Below are 20036 nucleotides of genomic sequence, written 5' to 3' on the forward strand. Positions count from 1 at the left end.
ACCATCAGAATCGACATCGGCACTAAAGCCTTCTCATGCAGCAACACAAGCTTTTTTCTCATCTATATTCTATAGCACTATGAGTAGTAGCATCAGTGATATTCGGTTTCATGTCTTGTCAATCATTTTGGGAGTTTTCAATGCAGTACAAGGAGCATTTTAAAAGATTCCCAACAAATCCTTTATTGTTGGTACTTGTACTTCACAGCATCAAACCATTACTTTGTGATACTAGACAATTTATTTCATATTTTATTGCTTCAAAACAAAGTAATTAAGAAAACAAGTAGAAAGATAGTCATGTCTGCCACCATGCAAAAGCCTGAGCAATGTAAACAACACTACATAATCAATAAATATTATATCAAAATCAAACTAGAGGCTCTAAAGAGCCTGTGTCGCTCACCTTGGTCTATGTGCATATTAAACAAAGGACACAAATGGATTCATGACAAAATTGTATTTTGGTGATGGTGATGTGTTTGAAGTTCTTACTTTACTGAACATTCTTGCTTCTTACAATTATATCTATAATGAACTTTGCCCATTAGTAACAGAGAAAAATATTTGGTAAAAATTTACATAAATTTACCAAATTAATGAAAATTGTTAAAAATTGACTATAAAGGGCAATTTAGGTCATGTGGACTTATTTGTAGATCTTACTTTGATGAACATTATCGCTGTTTACAGTTTATCGCTATCTATAATAGTATTCAAGATAATAACCAAAAACAGCAAAATTTCTTTAAAAATTACCAATTGGAGGGCAGCAACCCAACAACCGGTTGTCCAATTCATTTGAATATTTCAGGGCAGATATATATTGACTTGATTAACAATTTAACTCCTTGTCAGATTTCCTCTAAATGATTTGGTTTCAGAGTTATAAGCAAAAAACTACATTTTACCCCTGTTCTATTTTTAGCCGTGGTGGCCATCTTGGTTGGATGGCCAGGTCATCGGACACATTTTTCAAACAAGGTACCTCAAAGATAATTGTGGTTTTAGTTTGAATTAATTTGGCCCAGTAGTTTCAGACGAGAAGATTTTTGTAAAAGATAACTAAGATTTACAAAAAATGGTTAAAAATGGACTATAAAGGGCAATAACTCCTAAAGGGGTCAACTGACCATTACGGTCATGTTGACTTATTTGTAAATATTACTTTGATGAACATTATTGCTGTAAACAGTTTATCTCTATCTATAATAATATTCAAGATAATAACCAAAAACAGCAAAATTTCCTCAAAATGACCAATTCAGGGGCAGCAACCCAACAACAGGTTGACCGATTCATCTGAAAATTTCAGGGCAGATAGATCTTGACCTGATAAACATATTTACCCAATGTCAGATTTCCTCTAAATGCTTTGGTTTTTGAGTTATAAGCCAAAAACTGCATTTTACCCCTATGTTCTATTTTTAGCCGTGGCGGCCATCTTGGTTGGTTGACCGGGTCACGCCACACATTTTTTAAACAAGATACCCCAAAGATTATTGTGGCCAAGTTTGGATTAATTTGGCCCAGTAGTTTCAGAGGAGAAGATTTTTGTAAAAGATTACTTAGATTTGTGAAAAATGGTTAAAAATTGACTATAAAGGGCAATAACTCCTAAAGGGGTCAACTGACCATTTCGGTCATGTTGAATTATTTGTAAATCTAACTTTGCCGAACATTATTGCTGTTTACAGTTTATCTCTATCTATAATAATATTCAAGATAATAACCAAAAACAGCAAAATTTCCTCAAAATGACCAATTCAGGGGCAGCAACCCAACAACAGGTTGACCGATTCATCTGAAAATTTCAAGGCAGATAGATCTTGACCTGATAAACATATTTACCCCATGTCAGATTTCCTCTAAATGCTTTGGTTTTTGAGTTATAAGCCAAAAACTGCATTTTACCCCTATGTTCTATTTTTAGCCGTGGCGGCCATCTTGGTTGGTTGACCGGGTCACGCCACACATTTTTTAAACTAGATACCCCAATGATGATTGTGGCCAAGTTTGGTTCAAGTTGGCCCAGTAGTTTCAGAGGAGAAGATTTTTGTAAAAGTTAACGACGACGGACGACGGACGACGACGACGACGCCGGACGCCGGACGCAAAGTGATGGGAAAAGCTCACTTGGCCCTTCGGGCCAGGTGAGCTAAAAAGCAAATAATTGTGATCTGTAACAAAGTGATCAATTTGTGCTCTCAATCAGATGGATTTCTTTGTGACCTTATCACTTGTGTATTTTTTACGATTCACTACAATCATGTTGTGTGATAAAAAGATGATCATGTGTGCATATTAAATACAATAAACCTCTTAATTAAGTAATACACTGTATGGACTAAAATGCTTTTGCTTATTCAAGGTTAGTGCAACTTTAATAACATCAATATAAATATTTAGGTCACTGTTTTTAAAATACCATAATACCACAGACTAATAAGTACAATTTTTAATCAAAAGTATGTATCTTCATTAAATGTACTTTTAATTATTTAAATAACATTTACAAATCTTTTCCTTTGTTTTCATACATGTTTTTACATGGAATGCCATGATTTTCCAATTTGCAATTAAATTAATTTTCAGTCACATTAAAATATTATTTTTTTTTTAGAAAAACAGCAGGACTACCCATGATTTAAAAAGACAGGTATATATTTTTAAAAAAGAGGACTGTTATAAAAAAAAATGATAATTGAAAAATCAATATTATGAGATAAAGTGGGTTGTCAACCCTAAAGTACCTTTTACTTAATGTGAACTAGATTTACTACATTTTGAGATCATAATATTTTTTCTACTGATGAAATGACTACTCCTTTTTCAAGATGTTTAAGGAGGATGGAAAACAGTCTTCAAAAAAACCTATTACAGTTATAGCCAATGATCACAGTATCTGCAGTAGATTAAATTCAGGACAAAAATAAATGAGTAAATGTAAACCAGGAAAAAAGAACTGCAGTACATATAAACCAACCCAAAATAACTGCAGTAAACCAGGACAAAAATAACTGTATGTCATTAACAACTCTACTATTCTGAATGCAAGGTGTTTAAATCGCAGGTAAATAAAGAAAAAATATAGATATGTATAACAATCCCTCCTTTATTTAAATGTATATTAATTGCAAATACTGGATCAGTTTTGTTCATGTAATTAACAATAATAAAGTGATAAAAGTAATAATAGGAAATTTTGCCTTTCTGATGTAATTATCATATTCCTATTGGCTATTAACCCACATATTTTTTGAAGAAAAGGGTACATCTTAAAACAAAATGACAATAACCACTAATAATAATAGTAATTGGTCCCTCTGATTCATAATAATGTTATATTTGTTAATGATTACATTAACTGTTGCATATTATCTAAAAACATTACTGAAATGTGAAAGAGGAGGAAGATCAGAACCTTCATTTTGCCTCTGAATTTGCAAAAGTAGTAAAATTCTTTCAATCCTTTCAAAACTTAAGGTAATTTTATTGATGTATGAATGGAATGCATACTTAAGTGTATGTGTCTTTTGTGATGCCTCTTTATACTCATAAACACGATAGAAATTAGCTAATTTAAAAAATATCTGAAAGTTTTTTTTCTGGCAACATGATCTAGGAAATCAAAAGATGTTTATTCAAATCTATAGTCATCGCATATAAGCTGTATTTTTTGTTAAACTATTTATGACAAGGTTTAGAAATAGCACATACTTAACAGTTTTACACATGATGATATTTGTTTAAATATTATATCTTTAAAGGCCTACAATGCATATGAAAGACTAATTTCAAAAATATAAATACTGATATCTAAAAAAAACAAATGTCTTGGGAAAATCTGAAGCAGATCTGAAGGATGTTATTTGATAGACGGGGCTGTCAAAATAGTTTAACTTAAATGAGTCAAAGTTGCATAAATACACTTAACTTTCCACAAACTTTCCATCAGCTCAGAGTTAAATTGCACAGATTTTGCATTTTGAAAAAAATAATATTTCCCAAATTAGAAAATTAATCATTAATTCCATTGCTAGGTAAGAGATGTCTAAAAAAAATTAGTGTAAGTATCAGTTATTTCATATAAATATTCTTTACATTGATTTTATTCAACTTGTGAGCAAACCATAGCTTTTACCTTAAAAAATTACATCTAACAGAAAAGGTGTGTTCTCTTTTTAAAGTATTCAATTATCACATATTCAAGAATGCTTTCTTCATAACAGACATAAAAAATTCATCAGTGTGCATGGCAGCATGCCCTACTTTTAAAATATAAAAATAGATCACATTATTATAGAAAAAATGTGCAGCAGTTTTGCATATTTATATATGTATCTAATATCATACAATTCTATATACAACACTAACCAAGATATACAGACCATTTTAATTTAAAAATAAAAAAAAATATAATACACCAGGATATTTATATGCAAAAATACATATATATTTGTGTGCTATAGAGACAGTCATTTTTAAAGTACAAGGTCGTCAAAATATTCAAATCTGCTAATGAATTAAATGAAATCTCATCTGTTTTTTTTTTATTCCCCGATATTCTTTTCGTTTTTTTGTTTGCCCTTTGTAAAGACTAGAAACATTTAAAATCCCTGAAATAAAAATTGATATATTAATGCCTTTACATATACTTTTGCAGTTATAAGCATGTATCCCTAATATGACATTTATGTATAATATGTCTTCGTCTAAGTGAGATATCAAAACAGTTAAAGGGTATCAGAAAATTTGATTATGTCTTAATCTATATGTTTAACAAGAGTGCACACACTGAAATGTCTCGCCTTCTATACTAATCATTGATATTATGTTGATAGTCCTAAGTATAAAGCTAAGCTTTAATACAACTGTCACATAAACTTAACATTAACCAAGATAACTAAACAAAGACCAATGAACCTTGAAAATGAGGTCAAGGTCAGATGAACCATGCCAGGCAGACATGTACAGCTAACAATGCTTCTATACAACATATATAGTTGACCTATTACTTATAGTTTAAGAAAAATAGACCAAAACACAAAAACTTAACACTGTGCAATGAACCGTGAAAATGAGGTCACAGTCAAATAAAACCTGCGCGACTGACATAAAGATCATAAAATATTTCCATACACCAAATATAGATGACCTATGGCATATAGTATTAGATAAAAAGACCAAAACTCAAAAACTTAACTTTGACCACTGAACCATGAAAATGAGGTCAAGATCACATGACATCTGCCCGCTAGATAGGTACACCTTACAATCATTCCATACAAGAAATATAGTAGACCTATTGCATGTAGTAGGAGAAAAACAGACCAAAACACAAAAGTTTAGCTATAACCACTGAACCATGAAAATGAGGTCAACGTCAGATGACACCTGCCAGTTTGACATGTACACCTTACAGTCCTTCCATACACCGAATATACTAGCCCTATTGCTTGTAGTATCTGAGATATGGACTTGACCACCAAAACTTAACCTTGTTCACTGATCCATGAAATGAGGTCGAGGTCAAGTGAAAACTGTCTGACAGACATGAGGACCTTTCAAGGTGTGCACATATCAAATATAGTTATCCTATTACTTATAATAAGAAAGAATTCAACATTACAAAAAATCTGAACTTTTTTTTCAAGTGGTCACTGAACCATGAAAATGAGGTCAAGGACATTGGACAAGTGACTGACGGAAACTTCGTAACATGAGGCATCTATATACAAAGTATGAAGCATCCAGGTCTTCCACCTTCTAAAATATAAAGCTTTTAAGAAGTTAGCTAACACCGCCGCCGCCGCCGTAGCCGCCGCCGGATCACTATCCCTATGTCGAGCTTTCTGCAACAAAAGTTGCAGGCTCGACAAAAAAACGAACTATTTAGTTACATAAACCTGATAAAGATCATTCTGTCACATGGTATAGACAAATATATGTAAATGACAAAAATATTTGTATATATAAGAAAATTACAGATAATGTGTTTTCTGCACTTTTATGTACTAGAACATGATCTGTGATATGTGAGATGAGTTTTAATGAAGAACTTATGGAATAAAGTCCAAGTGTATCCCCTTAAGCAGTTAGTGACAATTTTTGGAGTTCTATAAAAAAAAAATTAAAACCTACTGTAATTATTGTGGATTCATTAATATCCCTTGGATACCAATTTTTGTGGATTTCGTGGATGCAGGTTCACCACAAAATTAACTTTTCAAGGAATGACAAATTTTCTATAGGCTTGTATGCTTGTATGCTGACTTCAGAAAACACCATGAAATTAAGTACCCATTAACATGCAAGTCTTCTATAATCCACAAAAATTGTTACCCCGAATATAAATGAATTTACAGTGTTTTTTATCATCAATATGTTTTGATCCTCTGATTGCTTAAAGAATGTTTCTCATTTTTCTGTTTTTAAAATTTGTGCATCCATACAGATATATTGTCAGTACAAACACAGAAAACAACTGAAACAAGTTAAACAAAAGAAAGTATACACTCTTGATGAGCTTCAAGATGAAGAACACGCATTAAAAATGTGCTTTATTATTATTTCCCTTCTTGATGTTAAGCTAACAACAATCTTATCAAATATTACTATGATTTTTTAAACTTTCTAATTATTTATTTAATCATAATAGCAAACTAGAAAATCCTCCACTAGTACAAAATGTATGTCTATCCTTTAGTTCAGATTCCTGGTATTAGCCTTCTTTTTTTTTTAAATTGAACATTGATTTTGTTTTCAGAAATTTGTAATTACAAAAAATATAAAAAAAAAATCTAAAACAGTGTCTTAATTTGAGCAAACTAAAAAATCTGAATTGCAACTAAAATACTGTCAGATGATTATTTGCCTAAAATTGCTAAATTGCAATAAAAACTAATATCAGATGATTATTGGCCTAATAAAGCAGCAGCATAAATACATGGACTTTATTGCTATACAAATTTTAAGTCCTGAATACTGTTGACAAACAACTTGTTATAAATTTCAATATTTAAATTCTTTTCTCTGTAATTTTCAAATGATATTAAAATAATCTTAGAATCAATTGTATTGTATCAAGTACCAGGTTTATTGTTATCTCTACAGAAAGCTTTCATATACATGTATGTAATTCCCCCTATGTCATGTATGTGAGTTAAAAATCTAATGTGTAAAATAATTAGGTAAATTAACATAGCAATAATGTTCAGATCTATAAGTCTTTAGAGAAAAATTTTGAGTCAACAGAATTTCAAGACTATATGAAAGATAGTTTTGAAATTGAAAACATCTTTTTCTGTCTTTTACCTTTTTATGAAGGAAACAATTTATATGCTAGCCTTTGATTAATAGAGATCCTTGTCTATGAATTTTACAGAATCTAGCCTATTGCTGAGAGATCCTAACCTATAAAAAATGTTATATCTTACCATAGCAAAAACATTAAAAATATAAGAATGATACAAAATAACATATTGATGAATACTTCTTTTGAATAAAAAGTAAATGCTTAATTTAATCATAATAAATTATAGTTCATATTTTTTTCCTGATAGTTTTTCTGATTGGTAAAATTGGTAACTTGTACAATAGATAACATATCTAAGTTGATATACTGTATAAGAACATCATCAGAAAATGAAAATAACAGATTCAACTAATAAAACTTGTAAAAAGTCTTTTTTAAATGACTATGTGATATAATATAATGCCCTGGAAAAGAGGTCACTGTTTTTGGCAATGTTTAGAACAACGTTTGATTGGCTGTTTCCATGGTGTTTCATCCTGGCTCTCAGCATCTGATGTCATGCTGTCAGAACTATAACCAAATCCTTCTGTGTTTCTTGGTTCTTTCTGACATTTATACATCATACAATGCTCACTACAAACTTTTAATCTTTTAGGTTTATTTTGGTCCTGTTTTTCAGCATCAGAATATTGTTCAGCATCACTGGATACAGTTTCATTACAGGACATCCGATTTATGAGATAATTGCATAATACTTCAACAAAGTTGTCAACACCTTCATATCCTGAAACAGGCAATTATAACTTAATTAATACTTTCTGTTAAATATATATTACATCTTTTCTACACATGGGATAATTGAGAGTTTGATATGGATCTCATATTTTAAAGAGTTGACTTCTAAATATCTGTTATTTTTAATTTTCTTTTATGATTAAAAACCACACACTGAACCTTTAGGTCAATGTCGCCCAGGACAGAATCTATGCTTTTACAACAAATATGGTGCAGGCTCAACAAAAATCATCTATTAGGGGAATTACTCTATAAGGTTTTATCTGATAATTTTGAAGAAACAAAATACAGAACAAATATTTACATTATACCCTAATTTAACCCTTTTGTTCTTAAAATATCCATGTGTACCCTTATGTTCTAAAAAATATCCATGTTGGCCATTTTTGTAAGTTTGCAGGGAAACAAACAACAAATTTATATGCCCTAAAGGTCATTCTGGTTGAGTTATAAATTGTTCAGTGTTTCAAGAGTAAACTTTTTTTTAAAGTATATTGTGACAGAAGGCAGTTTCAAAGTGATACCAATAGCTCCCCTGGCACACTGGGCTAGGCTAGCAAAACAATCTTGAAATAAAAATGTATCTACTGACCTGGAAATGCATTTATATCTATCACAGCATATCTTCCACTATCACAATCAACTATAACATCGATTCCAAATAAATCCATTTTAAGCTGTCGCTGTATTATAAGACCTGTTTCTCTTAATCTTTCATAGTCAGGAGTGAATGGAATTTTACTGACATCTTCTTGGTCCAACTGAAAGATATTATGTCACAATAAGAGAAATGCTATGATGGCTTCATCACAAACATATTGTTTATTAAAACATCTAATTTAATACTGTAGTTTATTCTGTAACTCTTTTAATAAAATTGCAAAATTTGTCACAAACTGTTTAAGGGGATAAAATTTAAATTCACCATGAAATTTTATAGTTATGTTTTACATGTACACAACAAAAAAGCAATCCCTGCATGAAGTTCCTGTTCAAACATCTTTTGACTTCTGGGTACCAGTTGTCTCTTATATGAAATTAAATGTGTGGCTGATTTTTATCACTAGTGTCACAACTACGCAGTTTTCATAGGACTAAACTGAGACAAGAGTTGAACTTGTAAAGACCATCAAAGCTTGAAACTGAATTAATTAGGAAAGGAATAAAAAATATGGGGGAGAGGGATATCAGTGATTTTATCTCTTTCTTATTTGATATGAAAATGAAACAGCATATAATCAAATAAGTCCTGTCCTTCTCATCATAAATTTTCAACAATCCTTTATGAAATCTATAGAATAGAGTGTTATGGTAAAAAATACTTTTATTTGTTTTTTCTTCAACTGTGGTCCTTTCATAAATTAAATTTCAAAACATAACATGAGACACAATCATAATAAAGAAAGTTTGCTTTGTTTTCTTGTTTTAGATGTTTCAATCAGTGCAGGGCCTTGGTGGCAGAGTTGTCTTAGCATTCCATCTGCTGCTATTGTGAGTTTGAATCCTACACATCACCAGTGTGTTAAAAACCAATTTTTCTTGACCAGAATTGTTAGTTTCACTACTGAAGATGTTCTTGCTTCCTCAACCTTTAAAACTGATTCCAATAGCACTGACGGTGGTGTTAAACACCTCAATTTATTATATAAGAAAACTAGTGTATAATATATAGAAAATAATCATGTTCAGTATTTGTTTCAATGATAAATTTTATGAAAAAATGTAAATGAACAAAAAAAAACCATTTTTTCGATCGCTATATCTAAATACTGCCCATGATTGAGACCCTTCAGTTCGGTGTTGACCTTTAGATTTCGTTTTTGATATGATTGTGTAGTTTAATTGCTGTCTTCATAATGTTTACCAATATCTTATCTTATTAATAGTTAAACTTTCTTCTCATTCTTACTTCAGTCAAAAAACTGGAACTGTTTGGCTTTGACACATCGTTACTATCGAAGTGAATTGTAGCTTGGCCTAAAAATAAATAAATACTACTTTAAAAAGGTATAAACAAATCCTATTAATCCAAAATTCAAATACATAACGATTATAGAAAAGTAAACTTAATTTTACAGTTTAAGAGTGTGGTGTGCTTAACCAAATTCTTATTACAAAAATTCATAACGGCTTTCAATTCAGTCAATAGATTTTAAGAAATTCACCTTAAAATTCAGACCAAATTGCCTTTTCAGGCCACTAGTGCCCTTTTTTTATGTCCTTAAAAGAAGTATTTTTAAATAATAATTGTACTCTATTTGTTCTTTAAAATAATTAAAATACTATTTCCAATAGAGAAATCTCTGACCTCTGCTGGCAGCCTTTTTGAAAATCTGATCCGCACAAAAGTTCCAACATTTGTAAAAGACCTTCATCTTTAAAGCTTGGTTTAAATCACTTCACCCATTCGTGAGAAAGAGGTTTAATATTTCGACCAATATAAACTTTTTATAAATGCTGACAACAATGACAGAAATGTAATGCCAAATAGCTTACAGGGCCAAATGAGATATCTTAAATCGGGAAATTTTGGTGTCGGGATATTTTGGCAGTTTTCTCTCTAAAGGCATATGTTTTATTTTGGTGTGTGTAATTTTGGTGCTTTCTCCAATTAATATGTTTAATTTTGGACAAACAGTAGTGAGCAAGCTCATTCATTTTTGCTTTTGTTTGCCCATTAATTGACTTTCTCAGACTAGAAACACAACAAAGTAAACTTAATGAAGGAATCGCATATGGATGCAATTACAAATAATTCCATATATCGGGTTTCAAAGCTGAAAGAAAATATGAAATAAAATGTTAAACATTAAAATCACTTCTTAATCTGTATGCCTCTGCCAGTACTTGTTAGTTAATTGAAGATAAAGAATTACCAATAACTGCATCTAATCAGCAATAGCCTGGCATATTAATGCAGGTGTGAATAAAAACTCATGTTGTGTTTTCTTAACAATTTCCGAAAATTGACAATTAAGTATCAATTATACATGTTATATAGTGTTGTTGTCAAATTATAACAGGTATTTATTTGCAGATTTTGCAATGTATAAAATTGTACGAAATATACAGAAGATAAAATAACATAAAATATTTTCCCCAACAATTTACATTACAATGTTATCATAATGGTACACGATTTTGGAGTTTCCATTTATATTGTTTGTTTTATTTTCGTGTGTTTAATTTTGGCACTTTCATTGGAGGCCCCAAATTAATCAAAATAAAACTACAACCAAAATAACCCAATTTACGGTAAACCATACAATGTTTGGATAGATAACAACCATTGGAAGGTGTCAGGATGTATTATCAATTTACAGCCCCATTATAAATAGTTGTAAAAAGAGTGACCATTTAACCTTAACTAAAACCTTACCCCTTGGTAATAAATTTTTGATTGATGGTCTTTCAACTATAAACTGCTGATCACCAATGATGAAAACTTTATACAGAACTGCATTGTGGTTAATGAAAGACTGGGCAACACATGGAGGCTGAATATCAGTTAAACCATAGTCATCAAATATAATTGACATCTGAAAGAAAACAGTATGTTCAAAAGTTTTATTTCAATCAATTATAAAATAACTTATTTGTGAAAGGAGAAGTTGTAAACATCCATCTACAACAAATCTATTCCATTAAGCAACTATTACTTTATATTATAAAAACTTATCCCTGTGAACATCATCTGTAATAAATCTTAAAAGACATATAAAGTATCGCTAAGACTGTAATAACATAATGCACCAGACTAGTGAAATTTTATTTGGACTAGTAAGTTTTTCCAAAACTTAATTTTGACCAATAAGAAAAATGTGGAATATTGGTCTTTGGACTAGTTGCTAAAATATTTTGGTGTGGACTGATTAAAAAAGGCATATAGAATAATATAGTACTATACCTGATGTGATTCTTTCTTCCCATGAGCAACTATAGGTTTGCATACTGAAAAAAAGATAAATGAGTCATACTTTATTTGGCCTTTTTAACTTTTTTTGATTCGAGCGTCACTGATGAGTCTTTTGTAGACGAAAAGCACGTCTGGCGTATATTTAGACAATATACGTATAGTGTCTTGAAATATGAAATTTATTTGTATGAGGCTTAGAAACGGGAAAATGCAAGGTTTTACCGAGCATTTTCCCGTTTCGTGCCGAATACAAATAAATTTCATATTTCAAGACACTATACGTATATTGTTTTTATACTGAAATCGATATAAAAAATAAAAAAAGTAACAAATATTGTTAAAAAATAAAGTGTTTGGAATTTCCCTCTTGGGGTACCCTTTTGGGGTATTTCCCTATGAGCGTAGTCCAGGCGGTAAGACATTGACATTTTAAGGAATTAAAAAGGGAAAATGAACTTATTAATAACATTTGATAAACATGGTATATAAATTACCAATTTGAAGACATAACAAGTTTAAATTCATAAAAGTTTGACCATTGTTACTACACGTTGTCATGGTTGTGACGTGACGTTGTTGTCAGATGAAATACAGTAGTTCCGGTAAGTCGGCAGGGCTAATAGGTTAGTTGGGGTCATTGACATATAAAGCTAACGTTTATACGTATAGCTTTATCTGTATAGTAAAATAGCTGATTGCAGTATAAACTAAATTTAGTCCAGGTATCTATGATGAGTTTATATATAAACCATTAAGATTTTATTAAAAGTTTCATTAGGCAACCATTCATCTTTTCTTGAAGGTGAGATATATTTTGTATATTTGATAAATCATTGAATAAAAAATACTGGTTTCTATATAAAATAAGAAATAACAAGAAAATTGTTTCTTTCAAATTTTTGATCCTACATCATGTACATGGTGATAAGAAAAATGTTTTTTTAATCTGTTAAAAAAAATATTTCTAGTTAGTAGACAAAACCCATTTACCCCTACATAGCTGCAGTACACAAATAGTTGGTGCCGTATTTGGTATTGAATGGAAAAAAAAAGAACTGTACATACCAATAGGATTTACATATTGATTAATCATCTTTTGTATGCAAAATACTAATTATACAACAATTATAAGCTGTCTGAGTGTCAAACATTTCAGTTCAGAGTAACCTAGAATCCTAGAATCCTAGACCAATATATTAAGAAAAGCTTGTGTGGCTCATATGGATGATTTTCAAAATCGAAGACTAGAATATAGTTCAATATATATTTAGATCTGCTTTTACGTAGTTGGTCTTTAGTTTGTGAAGAATTTATCATACTACATTTTTGAAGACTGTAAGTCATGTATGTTGAGTTTTTTGTTGACCTCTAGTTTCCTAAAAAAAAAATATTTATTTGTTACAATGTACTGTAAATTCAGAAATTATTGTGCGCATTTATTTTTGCGATTTTGTCATTTAAGGATGTACTTAGGTGAGGTTTTGGAATAAGTGTCAAATGTTCAGACTCCTTGGTGTTTTTCCATACGATACAAGGTAAAATATTTTGCCCCATAATACCTATTTATCTTTTAACATAAGACTTAATAGCGTATAAAAGGTCATTTGACAAAATTTAAGCAGGTTCTTGATTTTCTTTCTTTTGATTTGAGACCCAAATAATACCAATGCAAATATAAGGTAAAAGTCAGAGTCAGCCTTTTCCCATCCATATCTTATAAATCAAATATCTCGAAAAGGAGGTCCATGACCTATCAATATTTTTAGCTTATTTTGAACCTTAACTAATACTCTACCAGCTTAAAGTGTCAATTTTGAATTCTTGATTTATTTAATTTTACCTTAGATCACTTAAGTACAACCTTAAGACTAAAATGTGATTTTAATTTTTGTGATATCCAGAAAAATCCTGTTTAATTCATTTACAAAAATTCTAAATGCGAGTTTCAATTATTGGGATTATAACCCTGTCACATTTTTGGCAGTTAAAAAAACATAGCAATAATTTCTGAATTTACAATGAGTAAGTTGGGTGGGGACTGTTTCCATCTAAGCTTCTTTTTATTTTATAATATAACAGGATAAGTTTTATAGATTTATCAAAGAGATTTTCAAAAGTGCACTTGAAAATAACCTATAAAGCATGTCACTTTTACATTCTGAGCATAACTTATATAGATAACCTATGTCATTTCTGTATTTAAAACCCCTAAAATTATTGATTCATCAATTGATTTATAATCGGGGCAGAATTTAAATGGTAAACATGTATAAATGAATGCATTTTGAATATTTACTTATTGGTTTGTGACATTTATAGTCATAATCCCTAAACAGACAACAATTTGTGATTCACCCACACTGACATTTTGCACTTTTGTCCTGAATAAATTAAGAAAAAACAGTCTAAATACACCACCCGTGAAATCACGGGGGGGGGGGAGGTAACTTCCTATTATTGGGTATACGGGGATGTGCCAAAAATATGGGTCATAATTTTGCGAGATTTTATATAAAAATGACCCTCCTTTTGAATGACATCCTATATTAAAATGCATTTACGTTTGAAAACTGTATATTGATTTGGAGTATGATCTACATATACGTATATATAACGATAAATATATAATATATGTGCACCAAACGACGTCAATTCATATATAAAAACTTAAGGGTTGCTGGCATACTTATGAATTATGAGTGATGATGAGTTAGTGCTTATATAAGCATGGGCCATATTTTAAATATTGTATATAAGTATAGGTCATTCTTTCTTAAATATTTATATAACTATAGGTACTGAATTTCAGTGAATGTTATATTAAAATGGGTACATTTTTTGAGGCAAAAATGGCACACCTCTACCAAAAAATTATGGAAGTTAACCCCCCCCCCCTCGTGAAATACACAGTATGCATGGAATGAAACTTTATACATATAAGTCATAAAATCCTGTCCTATATACTGTGCATAATCAGAAGGCTTTGTTCTTTCTTTCACAATACATGTACTAATTGCCAATTTTTTTTTTTACCTAATTGCAGTTTAAATGCACCTTTACAAACTGATCGACTGGTAAAAACTTTAACCTCATTGTTTCAGTAAAGTTATTAGTATGACGCAAGTGCAGTATTACTTTTAAAGTAACGCTCTAGTTATTCAATGTCTGTGTCATTAAATTGAAATAAAATATTCACCTACTATGATATAAAACACTGATTTAAAAAGGTTTACTTGAATATGAAAATTTCTATCCAAATGACTTTTTATAAATAATAAGTGCTAAACATTGATGCCAACAATGTATTGCTTTGTCTTCTCTACCAGTATTATAGAAGGTTAACATTTCATTTCAATAACATTAGATGAACTGACAATTTATGAGAGAAAAAAATGTAGTAAAAAGAAATAAATAAAGAATGTGTTCATGGGACACAGTTGATGCCTTGCTTACATATCAGGTTATAAAGGTGCATAACTTGAGAACGTGAAAGGGATGCTACCAGAATTCAAACTTGTGCTGTGGTAATAAGTATTGTGTATAAGTTTAATAACATTTGGTTGAGGCAAACTTAAGTAAGAGAACAGCAACCAATTTTGGACAGATAGATAAAGGTGCCCCCTTTGCTGAAGCTGAATTTGTATCATAATTTCTTATTACAACAAAATGTACATCTTAAATGTTAACATCTTGATGTACTCTTATAAAAATCATGAATATCACATTTCATATTTTAAACCTGAATGCTAACCTAAATTTATATTGACTAAAACTAAATCATAATCATTGAACCATGATACTGAAGTCATTTCTGACATTTAATGAAGTTATGTTGATCCTACATCTCCTTCACACCAAACTATCAAAATGATTAATGTTAACCGTAATTTTCAAATCATAAGGGTGACTGGGGAATAGAAATATGGTCAATTAGTCTTCTCCCGACCGGCAGTAAAACGCTTGCCAAAGTGGGGCGTCCGTTTGGCTGTGCAGGATGTATTAAGTTCGCAGTCACGTCCAGTCAGAATGGGGACGTTTAATCCGATGTCTCGTGTAAAGAGAGTGCCACTCTCTTTGCACATTAAGAACCCTTGTAACAACTCTTTGAGGGCCTGTAGATGGCCTGTTGCAAGGGCAAATTTCTGTCCCTAACCAATATACCCTCATTATCCTGTGGCAGTCCAAATTTCCCCGACCATCATCCCAAATGGCCACTATTATGACAAGACCTACCTATTGTATTTATTGTAAACTTGTTCTCCTCCTGAATATGCATGAAATATTTGCCACTGGATGTAAAGCAACCAACAATCAATCAAATCATAAATTATAAAGCTTTTCCAATTTCTTCAATTTGCAGAATTAGAATAAATGTGTTTTTAATTTGGGATATGCATGTGTAATTTCAATTTGGCCAAAAAGTTTGTAAACTGGCATCTTTCTGGCAAAATAAACGAACTAATCTGCCTGATGACATCTTTTCTGTAATGGTCACATTGTGTCTTAAAAAGGGTCATATCTAACAGTACCCAGTGATTTATCAAGTTTACTTTATCTCAAACAACAAATCTAAATATTAACCTCAAACTTCAACCAAAACTTAAATTTATGGTCATTCAACTATTTGAAGTGAGACAACCATTTAGCTCTGCCTATAAAGATAATATTGATTTTAGATATGAAAAAGTTTTTTTCAATAATTAAATTAAGCAGTAAGGCCATACTAAAATGCCAATTTCCTGTATATGTCATGATTGTCAGAAAAAAATTGTTCTATTACCATCATGTGAACTACATAGGAATATTAGTGGTGACCACTGTTTAATATCCAGCAGAAAATATTTAGTGCAGTCATGGCCATTGTAATCTTTTACTGAGATATCAATATATTCTGCTTTTTCACTAGACAGGCATGCTAAGTCAAACATATAAAGTGCAAAATAACAGTTCCCAGAATGAAATTTCAACATATTCAGACACATTGTTCTAACCATGAGCCACATGAGTCTGTACTTTTCAGGGTTCTCACTAAGGCGAGTCCATGAGTCCTGGACTCATCAAAATCTGTCTGGAACCATCATTTTCAAAACTAGTGAGTCCACAGATGCATCAAGATAGAAATATTTTGTATAAACTAAACACAGTTAAATACAAATATCATCATTTTATAGCAAAAGTTTAAAAGTAATCTGAATTTAATGTCATTTCATTGCTCTGTTAGGCCATGGAGACTTAAATATTACATTATATTGCAATAAAATATCTTCTTCTTGCCATGACCCTGGAGTTGCCTTCAAAAATCCTTAACGAGAACCCTGCTTTTACTACAAATTCCTGAGTGTTTAGTACAGAAGCAAGTCTTTAGTTTGACCCAGACAGGTATCTTACCAATGACATCACTCAAGGTCAGCCTCCTATACCAAAGGACAATGAATGCAGTATGAAATATTTCTAAACTTGTTTTATTGACAGAAAATATATAAAATACCTGAAAATATCCCTTCAGAATATTTAAGACCATTATTCTGGAACAAAATAATTGTACAGGTACAATAGAAAATTTATTGTTGAAGCTTGAATTGGATTTACATGTCCATATTTAAAATTTTTGGCCATTTGGAAACAAATTCCAGCTTAAGATACAAGATAGTGCAATGAATGACCATGAAAGCATTACTAAAATTGAGAATGGAAATGGGGAATGTGCCAAAGAGACAACAACCCGACCATATTACTGCCTATTCCACAATGACCAAATGATAACCAGACTACTGACTTACCAAAAGGATAGGTAACATTGGCTTCCCTTAACTTGTGTATGTTGCTCTGTGTATCAGCTGTAGTCAAATTTACAAAGGAAGGGGTAAAAACAGGAGAATCTGTAACAAAAACATACTCATTAATATCATGGAAAGGATTAATATACTAAAGGAAAAGGATCAAGTATGACTACCTACTATTACAGTAAAATGTATTGGTAAATCATTTGTTAACCTAATAGACATGCAAAATAAATATTTGGAACTATTCAGAGACCTGCAATGCATGCGAATATTGGATAAAACTTAATTGGTTTATATCATACTTAATATAGGTTACATTCAATATGATAGAAGCTAGTATAGCCGCCATGTCTAAGATATCAATGTTGAACAGTATGCTACAAAACTAGCCTATTAAAATAATGTCATGAGTAATGACACCATTTTGGATATTATAGATAGCATGCTTTTTTTCAGGCTACTTCGATTTATTTTGTGGCTAGGCTAGGGTTATGTTCAGTAGCTAAAATCTATGTAGACCTAAGTAGCTGCTACTATTTTGAACGCAATCCTGAAATGCATACTTTTATTCACTATATCACATCACTTAATACACCTTTCCTACCATATATCTATTAATACACCTACATCCTAAACTTCAATCTCCTATACAGTACATCCTTCCAAACACTAACACTACATCCTACCACATAATATGTATGTTACTTACCAGAATCTAATAAATGGCACTGTAGTAACAACTGATACTGGTAATTTCTATCTAATAAGTGATTTATATGCTCAAATTTATCTACTATTATACAACCAGGATTCTTCTCAATGTAATCCTGTTAAAAAGAGAAAAAAAATGTTTTAAATGTAAAGAGATATCTGATAAAAATTTATATCTAAATCACAGTTATATTTTATCTTGAAAAATCTGTTTAACATAATTACACATCACAGTAGGCAACATTACTTTTGCAGGCTTTTGCCAAATTTAGGGGATTATTTTTTTTTCATCATTGAGTAAACAATATTCTATATTAAGGTTCACAGACACTCTTTTCAATAAGAAATTCATTAAGAAAATGGTATGTCATCCTAACTTTTTTTTGCCATTTAAATCTAAAGGTATTATGCACAAAACTTTCTTAACTCTATCAAATTTATGTTGTTAATACATATGTGTGTGTATTCTTTATGTAGGAACTTTTGTATGTCATGTAAATGGTAATGATCATGATCACAGTATATTCCCATTACTTTTACAACAGAACTTCAAGATTGATTTAAAGATATATCACCAATTTTGGACAAGCTTGTTATAATATGGATTTTTTAATGTACATTTCAAAAGTTAAACAATTGATTTACAAATTTAATTATTCAATAGCAACATATTTATAGAAAGAGACCTTGAAATGGAAATAACAATGTGACTTGTATTTACATCAATAGTAAATGATGGAAACAAAAACTATTGCAAACACTGATACTTCTTTCACTTTAGGTTTGATGGATAAATGGAAGTTCACTATGCAAGGGGAAATCTTTCAACCATACAGACCTATTGGTGACCTTCAGATGTTGTCTGTTGTATGGTCGGGTTGTTGTCTCTGTGACACATTCCCCATTTCCATTCTCAATTTTATAAGTTATAAAGTAGGCTGACAAGCTGTGTCAGATGTTAGTCCACAGGAAGATATGTAATCCCACAAAAAACATTCTGACTCCAAGTAGACTCTTGCTCCTCACTGATGTATGCTTGACAGAAAAATACCTAATACTTGTATTAATTTCAAAGTCCTCCACATAAAATGCTCAGGGATCCAAACTATGACCTTCCTCAATGACCAAATTAACAACACCATTTAGATATGATCTTGGTCACTACTGAAATTATTCTACATTGTTTAGGGCTGTAGGGGGATGTATAGTTGTTAACTTTTGCACTATTTGGTCTCTGGAGGAGAGTTGTCTCTTTGGCAATCATACCACATCTTCTCACTTTTATGTTGTTATGGACCTTCATTACATGTACAATCTGAGATATCTCAATATATAATATTCCTCAAAGACTGCTTGTATCTGGACATATACAAAAACATTTTGGTCCTCATGCAAACATTTTTGTATGACATGATGATGTATTTAACACTACTTATATCTTGATAAATAAATTAAATCTAAATCAATTCATGCAAATTATGACGGCTAAAATGACTCAATATATAAATGGACCTTAGCATAATTAATAAAGAGCTGCACCATGAGTGCACGAATGAAATCCTATAACTCAGAC

General features: G+C 30.9%; 1 protein-coding gene across 2 annotated transcripts in view; it reads right to left on the reverse strand.

The window, feature by feature from the left end:
• Positions 1-238: 238 nt before the first annotated feature.
• The window catches only part of LOC143068237 (inositol-tetrakisphosphate 1-kinase-like), a 32526-nt gene continuing 12728 nt past the window's right edge, over positions 239-20036 (reverse strand). The window contains exons 4-10 of one of the 2 annotated variants that reach the window (XM_076242134.1): positions 18462-18579; positions 17750-17848; positions 11961-12004; positions 11433-11592; positions 9963-10030; positions 8646-8814; positions 239-8042 (exon numbers count right to left, since the gene is read on the reverse strand). In XM_076242134.1, the coding sequence (XP_076098249.1) occupies positions 7735-8042; positions 8646-8814; positions 9963-10030; positions 11433-11592; positions 11961-12004; positions 17750-17848; positions 18462-18579 (966 nt within the window). In that variant the 3' untranslated portion in view covers positions 239-7734. The remainder of the gene's footprint in view (positions 8043-8645; positions 8815-9962; positions 10031-11432; positions 11593-11960; positions 12005-17749; positions 17849-18461; positions 18580-20036) is intronic. The other variant, XM_076242135.1, reaches the window with a different exon arrangement.

The sequence above is a fragment of the Mytilus galloprovincialis genome, chromosome 3, assembly GCF_965363235.1.
Source record: "Mytilus galloprovincialis chromosome 3, xbMytGall1.hap1.1, whole genome shotgun sequence".
NCBI lineage: Eukaryota > Metazoa > Mollusca > Bivalvia > Mytilida > Mytilidae > Mytilus > Mytilus galloprovincialis.